This window comes from Nilaparvata lugens, chromosome X (genome assembly GCF_014356525.2).
Source record: "Nilaparvata lugens isolate BPH chromosome X, ASM1435652v1, whole genome shotgun sequence".
Classification (NCBI taxonomy): domain Eukaryota; kingdom Metazoa; phylum Arthropoda; class Insecta; order Hemiptera; family Delphacidae; genus Nilaparvata; species Nilaparvata lugens.
This window is the reverse complement of record NC_052518.1, coordinates 23,514,426-23,525,124: the sequence shown is the minus strand read 5'-3', so window position 1 is coordinate 23,525,124 and position 10,699 is coordinate 23,514,426. Positions and strand designations below refer to the sequence as shown.

The following is a 10,699-nucleotide window of genomic DNA, read 5'->3' as shown; positions in this document are numbered from 1 at the left end:
CGACTTTATAGGTTAAGATCTGACTTTTTGGCGAGCTGCTTACAATCAGCTGATTAGGGAGCGTAAAGAACCTCTTCTGCGCATGCGCGAATGATTTGGGAGTGTAAAGTAAATCTACTGCGCATGCGCGGATGGTTAGCGAGCGAAAAAGTAGATTCTCCTCAGAAATAAGCTGTTTTATGAGGAGAATTGAGTGTGTAAATTCTTTCTTTACGCACAGTTGTAGAAAAAAAAATTTTTTTAATTTATCAGTAATAAAAATCATGGAAATACTATTTTGACAATGGAAAAAGTCTGTTTGAAGTCATGTCAGTTTTAGGTGGAATAACTTCTTATTTATTCCAGGGGAAAATAAATGAATTGAATTGATTGTATCTCAATTCTCTACAACTGAGTATAGAAAATTCATTTTTATTCAAATCATATTCTGACAAATTGATATTTTCCAGTCTATTATCTCCTGGATCCATTTAAAATCCAATTTCACACTCATTGGTTGGCTGGAAGCAGCACTCCTGAGCATTCACCGAAGCCAATTTTAAATTTACCATTGTCACAAAAACCTGAAAAAGAATACAATATTATCACAAATGGGACGATGAGAGACATCACTTTTGATAAAAATTATGATAATTTGAGCTACTCTATCATATTCACCATTTAATCCACTAACATATTCATTCTAATTATATTACCATGATGATATGCTAAACATAATTTTATTTTGAAGGGAAGATCATATTACAAGGCCTATACTGAAGTTATGAATAATTCATAATTATTGTAATATGATCTTCCCTTCAAAATGAAATTATGTTTCAAAACAAAATTGAACATGACTAGATTGTTGCAATGTTGCAAGGAGAAATAGATACCGTATTTCTTCCAAAGACAGTCATGGTTTGATTTAGCTTAAAGTTACCGTGGTGATACTGGTATAAATTTTCACGAGAAACCTACTGTAAAAATGATCGTTTTTTAATGATTGAGATTGTAATTCCATTTAGTAAAACTTAGCTGAATACAGAGGGGTCCAAAAAAATGTATACACTCTTTGACAGCAAATATCTTAGTAACGCACTACTGGCAGCCGTTTTAGACCACCGTTTGTAGCTTGAGCGAGGTCTTTTGAAAGACGAATTTCCTCATTTCAATCAGTCTGTTCATTTCAATCAGTCTGTTCATTTCAAACCGGCGTATCTTCACGCCACGTCGCTAATGCTACGGTTTGCATCTTAGCTGTCGCTCCGTATCTTGGGCACTGTATGCGCTGAGCTAAGCAATGCCACTCTACTACAGCTCAAACTGTCATCAAATACAAAAAGGATGAAAAATGATCTTCTGGTATAAAGTGTGTTCATATGTTCATAGTTTTTAAAATGGAGGGATAAGTGTTATATCCATTGCCCGAAGACGTCGCTGACACTACGCTACCAATACCATATATGTAGCCTATGTAAAATTCATAGCTATTGTTACTAGCATACGCTATTTTACCAGAGCATAAATTATTTTGTCCTATTAACGTTCACTGTCAATCAAATTACATAGGTACTACACCAATGTGATAATAATTAGAATTGCGATTACTACTATATTTAAGAGAAGGCATATGAATATAATCATACCTGTCAGAATTATCTCATCACCATCGACTATTGACTTCCTTGTTTCTCCATTTTCCAATTTAAGTGGCTTTTCGCCATTCCACGACAATTCAAGCATTGAACCAAACGAGTCAGGCGTCTGGAAGAGATAATCATCAACGCTTATGAATAAATTTAAATAATTACAAAAAATCTTCAATTACCATAAAGTAGTCTATAATATCAGCTCCTAATACAAATTTTCTTTACAATACCTTTTCAAGGCATTCCTTTTTGGATTTATTTTTTGAATATGCGAGACTGTGAAAATGATTCACATATCACAAAATTCTCGCAATTCAAAGTTGCGTATCTTGTGAAACACTTCAGATGAAAAATCCAAAAAGTAGTCAAAGTTGCAGAGAATTTTCTACTCTTCTTGCTCCCATAAATCGTTTTTCTGATTTCAATACCGTTCAAAAGTTACAGCCAATTGAAAAAAGATTATTTTTATTTTCTCATTTTTTCTGCGATTTTACTGTTATTCAAGAGTCTCTAAAACGAGTAAGATACATATTTAATAGAAACTTGCGATTGGTCTCTAATGAGATAAAATTACATGTTCTATAAGCTACGTTGCCTTAAATACATCTTGCATGATTGTTTTTATTGTCGAAAAACTGTCGAGACTGTGAAAATGAAGAAATATCGCAAGTTTCTTGATTTTTTGAAACAAACTATCTTACTTTACGATTATTTTTTCACAAACATCATTGACCTCATATAAAAGAGGAGATTCTGTTCTTCAAATCAAGACCGAGTACCATTTTTTATCATCGCGGGTTACCGAGATACACAGTTTTGAATATAGAAATTGGCCATTTTTCTGTGTATTAATGGGCTAAAATACTCTAGAGGAGGAACTTTTTTCATCAAATTTTAGTTATGATACATGATTTTGAACCGCCTTAACGAGCTGAGAAGAATGAGCTGTAGTACGAGGAGATCTGATTATTCTGTCAAAAGTTATAAGTGTTTAAAGTTTTGATTCTTGACGTATCCTTATGATGATACCCCCCCCCCACCACTAGGAAATACTGAAATTAAATGTTTCTAAAGGGTGATTCTCATAGGAAATAACCCTCGTGACATGATTTCAACCGAAATATGTATTTTTTTGTTAGGAAGGCCTTGAAAAGGTATTATATAATTAACAATTTGTATTTTGGCTGTAGTACATGATTTTCTATTTTTGGGTGTATTCCCCCTCCCCCACTACTAAATTCGAAAATTCCTAAGGAATCCTGTTCAGGATGAATTGTTCTCTCACGTGATGTATGATTTTTCATCTATACTAGAAAAATATCCAAGTTGTATTGGGTAGAAGTGGTAGGTCTGCATAAATTTGAAAACCCCTTGAAAAATACCCCTTTTTTGAAAATTCGTAGCTCCGCAACCAAAAATGGTAGAATCCTGCGCGACCACTCAATTTATTGGAAATTTTATTATCTTCAATTCTGTAAAGAATAATTTTTTTGAAAAAACTCAAAGTTTTCGAGATTAAATAATGAAAAAAATTTAAAAAAAGTACGAAATTTGAGGGGTTTTGGGGTGAAGCCGCCCTCTGGCGTGTCAGAAAATTTCAGATTCAAATTCAACGCCCCAAAATACATATAGAACCGTCGAAAAAAATTCTTTCGGGGCTGTTTCCTGAAAAACAACCATTTGACTGGACTATATAGGTAGTGAATTACTAATCAAATTGCATATATTCATCATGAACCTACAATTATTAAAAAGTCCAGCATTGCCTCTTTACTTTTAAGATGTCTCATTTGGCTATTAGAATTCTGAAATGACAGTGTTGTAAATCTTGGGAAATAGCAGTGATTCCGCTTAAGATGTTTTGCTTTAGTCAATTATTGTAAGACTTATATTTTGCACCTTGCTAAAGTTATCCCCACAGCGATATGTTCATGAAGTCAAATGTGGTAATGCTATCAAAATATTCTCTGTACGGCAGTTTTATCACTAATTTTTGTACTTGATGCTCAACCCACATTCTTTGAATGCGTTTCCGATAGTATTATTCAGAATATTGTTGTAACACATTACTAAATGGTCATGTGATATTGGTATCAATTGTGCAAACAGACCTGCGAACTTATATCGTTCCTATTTAGTATACGAAGCAAGTATTACTTTAGTTTAAGTAATATTCATATCAGTAGAAAGCAAAAAACGTGAGTCACACATACTGGGCCACTTATGGTACCAGATGCCATCATGTCACCAGGCTTTATGTTACATCCAGTGACTGTGTGATGAGCGAGTTGCTGTTTTGGGGTCCAATACAAATATTTGTAATTTGTCTCACTGATACGATAGCTGTGTGATGCTCCATTAGCTGCGAACAGAAAGACAACTATATAATATATAACAACTCACATAGCAGTACCGTACTTCACAAATCAATTCAAAAAGTATTACATTAATTGGTGTTGTTATAGTAGAGCCCTTTTATTTGTCATTGTTAATATTCCCTAATTTTAATTTGTATAGAGTTCAATTTTAGTTTGGAAAATTCATTAGTTACATGTGAAAAATGTAAAAGAAGTGGAAATGAATAATGGTGCTATCATGATTGGGCACTGCTTGAATTTGATAATAATATTGGTTGAGATGAGTGACTGCAAATTTATATAAAAGAAGGGACGCTTGTGGCTTCCAATAACTTCATTTTTCATGAAAGTATGAGATATTGATGTGAAAACTACAAATAAATTGTTTTTAAACTCAGAAAACTCTCAATCTGAATTTAAAAAAAAAAAAAGATTTATAACGCGAGTGAGTGAACGAATCAGTGCAATTTCGCTTCTACAGTTATCATAAAAGAATGGTGCGATTTCGAACACGGTTTAAAGAAAAAACAAATTACTGTCAGTTGATGTTGTTTTTCATGTAATTTTTCGTCTCAAACAGTTTTTTCACATAATTGATAAATTTCAATATATGTACCCTAGTTGCTCGACAAGTGTCCAAACGATAATCAATTTCTCTCCAAACATTCGCTACCGATAACACATCTTCGGTTATGGTTGTCATTGCTTCATTAATCATCTTTTTTAAGTGGTTCAGGTCGAGAATTTTTTGTGAATAAACAATGTGAGTGGATGAGTTAACAGACACAATTCACGAATATGAGGCTCTGAAAACCCACACGCAATTCTTGAGAAACAACACTGATTCGCCTATAAAGTTAATGTTTGGTGTGGTGTGATGAAAAATCGCGTAATAGGGCCTTACCTTTCTTCTTTGCTGAAAGAACAATTAATGGAGTTGTGTATCCCGACATGTTGATCAATTATTCCTTCCCTCAGCTGGATGAACTCGAAGAAATTCATCAACATTAATTTCCAACTAGATGGTGCTCCTCCACACTTCATTGCATTGGTGACGGACGCTTTGAACGAAGAATTTGGAGATCGAAGGATAAGGCCGGCAAGGACCTATGCTGTGGCCTCCAAGGAGTCCAGACCTGACACTTTGTGATTTTTTTCTTGTGGGGTTACATAAAAAATGTTGATTCACGAAAAAATTCGCGACCTGGAGCCACTTAAAAAATATGATTAATGAAACAATGACAACCATAACAGAAGAAATGTTAGTGAATGTTTGGAGAGAAATTGATTATCGTTTGGTCGAGCGACTACGAGAGCACATATTAAAATTTATTAATTATGTAAAAAAACTGTTTGAGACGACAAATTAGATGAATAAACAACATCAACTGTACGGTAAGTAATTTGGTTTTTCTTTAAACCGTGTTCGAAACCGCACCATTCTTTTATATGATAACTCTGTACAGATAGACTAGATAGTGTTGCGTTTGTAACTGATGTTTCAATTGGTATTTCTCCATGATAGAACAAATAAGACATAATTTATTTTCATAATGGACATTAGACAAATAATTGTGATACTGAATAAATATTTGAGATCTTCTATCAACATTTTTAAAATTATTCTTGGCACTTACGTTTCAAATGCACTTCCAACTTTATGTCAAAGTTATAATCATCTGAGTGCTGAAGATACTTCAACGGCTGCTTCTCTCTGTGTACATTCTGTGTTTTGAATGGCTGAAGAGCTTCCATTGTCACAACCCAAGGCGAAATCGAAGTTCCCATATTTTTTGAGCCAAATGGTCCCAACGGAACGTATTCCCACTTTTGAATATCCCTTGCTTTGAAAAAGTAGAGTATTATTTGAAAATAGAAAATAATGACATTTCATAGTTTCCTGAGGCAGAAAAAATACAATATTATCTTAGCTATATTTTATGGTCTTCCATATTCTATTCTTCATGAAACTTTTACGAAAATATGTCAGATTAATAGGCGATAGTCCATTTTGTTAGCTTTATAGAAGACAGAAAATTCCAAGAGAAACTGAAAATAACAGTAAATAAAGTAACAGACTATCCATTTAAATAAATAAAAATATATGCCAGGTTTCATACTGATTACTAGTTATGATAAAGATGATTTCAAATGCATTTTATTCTCAGTGAAAAGAGTACCTCTGCATTACATACAATTTTAATTTATCTGAAAATTACCTTCTCTATAATATGAACCTATTCCGCGTTCAGAGGAGTCAATACAAAGCAATAGCAATACTCTCCTACTTTTCTGTACATTCTGTACTAAAATTATCAATAATATCAAGAACTGAAAAATTATAAAAACATAATGTATTTTTATTCATACTATTGTGTTCTATCTACACATGAAATTGTGTTTACCAAACCACTCATTCAGTGGTTTGTTTTGTTCAGCTTTCAGTGCTATATACATATTTTTTTCTACATACCACTCCAGTCGTTGACTAAAACCAAGCCAAAAATATGCTCTTCAGCTTGATCAATTGGGACGGGCTGACCAAGTTCTGTTGGTGCACCTCCAATCAGAAATCCAACCTCCAACTCAAAATCCACAAATCGACTGGGACTAAATATGGGCTCAGTATTGTCGGGACAAATTTGACCCCAAGGTCGTTTGATTGGTGTGCCCGATACTACAACCGAAGATGCACGACCATGATACCCAACTGGTAGATGGAGCCTAGAAAATAATTTATTAATTTTTGAAAAAGCCAATATTAAAATATGTTCATCTCACTAGGCGATGAATATGGAAATCCAGTACCTAGAAATCAATTTGAAACAATGATCAATTGTATAGATATCATGAGATTAATAGGTAACTTATATCCTGGGAAGCAATAATTACTTGCCTACGGTACAGTAGTTGGCGAGATAAGTGAGTAATCAATTCTAATAGAAAAATCGATTCAACTAAACAAAATGAATGAATGATTTATTTTATAAAAATACACAATATTATAATAAACATTTTTAAAAAATTGATCATACGAACTTTAGAATTCGAACCTTATAAATTGCAGTAAAAGATTGTGAATAATAAATGTGGAACTGCAGACTGGATACATATAGGCATTGAATGAAATTAATAAGACAGTAGAAAAGTTGTAAATAATGCATGTGGAACTAAAGGATGAATACATCATCTACATGTCAATAACAAATTTTTAATAACGCATCATGCATGTTACATGTGTGAATAAGGTCATTGACAAGCCATGTATGTACTCAATTAGGTTTAAATACTGTTGTTGAAAGGATGAAGAGTGAAACACAACTGCTTTAGGCCTAAAGTACAATGAAATTATAAAATTAAAATACATGAGTTACAATAAATAAGATAGTGAAGATGGTGTGAAGATGAATAAAACATAGCCTACAGTACTTAAAAATAAAATAATAAACAAAATTGAAAATTCAAACAAGATAAATACAGGATATTGAATTAATAATAATAATAAAACGATTGAAATTATTCAGTATAGTAGAATACTGCTTTACACTGCTAAGGTCTGTACTGGTAAATTATACTATAGGTACCATACACTATATTGGAATATTGCGACAACAATCATTCTCATTAATGTTCAGTAGGTCTGAAAACTGCTATTACAGATGAGTTCATTGACGAGGAAATATAATATCTTACCAGTTTTTAAGGAGTGGGGCATCACCTTTTCTAAACATCATTCCGACATTTCTGGCATGATGAATAGACGAATAAAAGTCTGTATAGTCTCCAATTGTAACCGGCAAGTGCATTTTTGCTTCGCTCTGGGCAACAAATGATCTGTAAAAATGTAAAATGTTCTGAGGAATTATAACATCGAAAAAATTCTTAATTTTCTCATATTCACTGTATAATAATTATGTAAGTATTCGAGGTGTTCGTTTCTGTCATAACTTATACAATAGATAGAAATACAATTTTCAAGTCAATGAAAATGGCATGAATGTCCGAAACATGTTGTGGTAAAATAATTCAAAAAGGGTACTGAGCTTTGTATTTCTATTTATATTACAAGTAGCCCTAAACAGAAAAGAGACTTATACAATAAACCTAAATTAATCAACAAAATATCTAGTGTTTCAAATGTGTATTATTGAATATTTATTGTGACATAATGAATTTAATATCTTATATTAATGAAAATAAGTACGGTAATAAATAAGTACTTCAACAATATTATTCGTGAATAAGTATAATGAAACTTTGAAATGAAAAAAATGGAGTCAATTCGACAAAACAAACTATCAAATAGAGTCAAATAATTGTTTGAATCCGATTAATCAATTTCAAGTCAATATTTTTTTTAAATACCGTATAGGCCTACACGGTACCTTGAATAAGAAGAGTCCTGCAATTGCCCATCTTCTGATAATAGTTTCTGTAATGTAGATCTGGCTTCTGCCCAAGCCTTCCTGTCCAAGGCCATGAAACTATTGAGAGTGCTCTAAGAAACATGTAAAACTCATTAATTTCTGTTAATCATTGACTAATGTGATACAAATTAATATACCTGCACGGAGACTGATGCTTAGACAAAAAAAAGAAATACATTATGATCAAAGAAATACAGTAATTGATCTAATACTTATGGTAGCTCATGATTATCACAATTGGACAATGTGATGTTATAGGATTTTGTAGTTCTCGATTTTAAATTTTAACATACCTGCGCAAAGACTGAGGCTTGGAAAAAAATTAAGGACCAATAATATTATTGATCTCATAAACTCACAGCTCATGATTTATAGTTTCTATATATATATATATTATATATATATATATATATATATATATATATATATAGTTTATATAAATAAATTTATTTATTTGTAGTTTTCAATTTCACATTTTTTCATGAATTTGTTTGGTATTTTTATTGAGTATTTTCACGGCTTTTTCTCAGTGAAATTTCTTATAATATTGATGTAGCCTACTTTTATAACTTTGTAAAAATAATTTGTTTGGAAATCAGTGCAGTTGAATTAGAATATTACAATTGGGAATGGAATAATTAGCCGAAACCGGTCTTGTTTTGAAAAAGTAAAGAGGGTATACGAGACTACCTAGTTATTTCAATGAAAAAACTATTAAGTATCCCTATAAAAATATCTAGATTAATCTAGAAAATAATTCAGAATATCATATAATATTTGATAGATAGCTATCAAGCCTCCTCACAAATTTGACTTTGAGTATTTTAAGTACTGTATTTGTAATTTAGCCGAAGTATTTTGAACTCACTTTTTCAAAAACATGTTGGTTTCCATTTAGATGAGGACCACTGAATAAATGCTTGATGGATTTCAAATCCAAAATCTTCTCGCCAATTGCAACTCCGATCCTGGGAGAAGCCTGAAATATAATTATTGATAAAAACAACACCTACACAAATGGATGTTCAATTTAAATGAAATTCTTGATTTCCATAGTTGTAATGCACCGGTAGTACTAGCTTTAGTAGTTATACAAAAATGTGAAGTATCAATTTTTGCGGGTTCTCAAAAAACGTTGAAAATTAGAAAGGAAACCAGAAAAATGATTTCTGGATGAATTATAAAAGAATAGAAAAAACCATTGAATAATAAAAGAATAGTAGAATAATTGAATATTCTTATGGATGAAGAATACCTAATTATTGTAGTCCAATTTCTTCCAATCAATCAGTTTTCAAAGAATGAAACTATCTTTAAATTTAATCAATTTGAGCCATCTGATAAATGAGAAACTAGCTTTATTTGATTGATTAATTCACTCTATCAAAGTAGAATAAACTTACATCTTCTCTAGTTGAGAATACACCATACGGCAAATTTTGTATCGGAAATAAACTTTTCTCAGGAATCACAAAATTCTTCATATTCACGTTGTAGACTTGCCACTGGCACGACTTTGTTTACTTGATTAGCAGGCCAGGCTCTTTAGTGATCACATTTTATCTCTGCGAAGGCTGTTGCGTAATAGAAGTCTTCATTTGCATTCTAGTATGTTTGACCTTAATCGTTCGCCAACAAAATAAAAAAAATGAATTCGATATTTAAAAGCGTTCTGGATTCCAGTTAATTCAAAAGCAAGTCATCGCTTCAAACACAGTAAATATTATAACTTTTGAAAAAAATTCAAACGAACAGAAACTGGTATCTTTATCTTCGATGAAGATGTTATTTTTTAAACGGTGATTTATATTATGAATATTATGAACACATGTATTTGTTCTATTATAATATGTGTTCCATGTGATCCTACGATCGTTAGGCTCACTTCCAATTAACAGGCAAAACAAACTCTAAAGATTATCTTATAAGATGCTGATTATTTTCTTATGTTTATAGCTGCTATTATTCTATTGAAACAATTTTTTACCAAGTCTGAAGACGTCGTTTATCATTTATGATTCTCTCTAGGGAGAGAATCTCTCTCTCTCCTTCAGGGTGTCGTGTTTTTTAGAATATTGATAAATGGGAATATTTTCAATATTGCAATTGGATAACTGCAACAATCTTACGATTATTTACATGTTTAATAATCATTTAAAAATGATAATCAACACCATGTACTTAGAAAGATTAATATTATGATGGGAATAATATTGTACTGCATATTTTTAATCATTTGAGTCTTCAGGGTGTAGTTGATGGAAGCAAATTCATTTGTATTCCT

The 10,699-nt window shown here is 31.8% G+C and overlaps 1 protein-coding gene across 1 annotated transcript; it reads right to left on the bottom strand.

Annotated features, from left to right (window-relative positions):
* Window positions 1-369: 369 nt before the first annotated feature.
* LOC111051925 (fumarylacetoacetase) lies at window positions 370-10,017 on the bottom strand. Its single transcript, XM_022338513.2, has 9 exons — window positions 9,819-10,017; window positions 9,284-9,394; window positions 8,374-8,486; window positions 7,682-7,822; window positions 6,462-6,712; window positions 5,626-5,832; window positions 3,845-3,993; window positions 1,629-1,746; window positions 370-563 (listed from the first exon to the last, which is right to left on the bottom strand). The coding sequence occupies exons 1-9, from the start codon at window positions 9,897-9,899 to the stop codon at window positions 490-492; spliced, it is 1,245 nt and encodes a 414-aa protein (XP_022194205.1). The 5' UTR covers window positions 9,900-10,017; the 3' UTR covers window positions 370-489.
* Window positions 10,018-10,699: the final 682 nt, after the last annotated feature.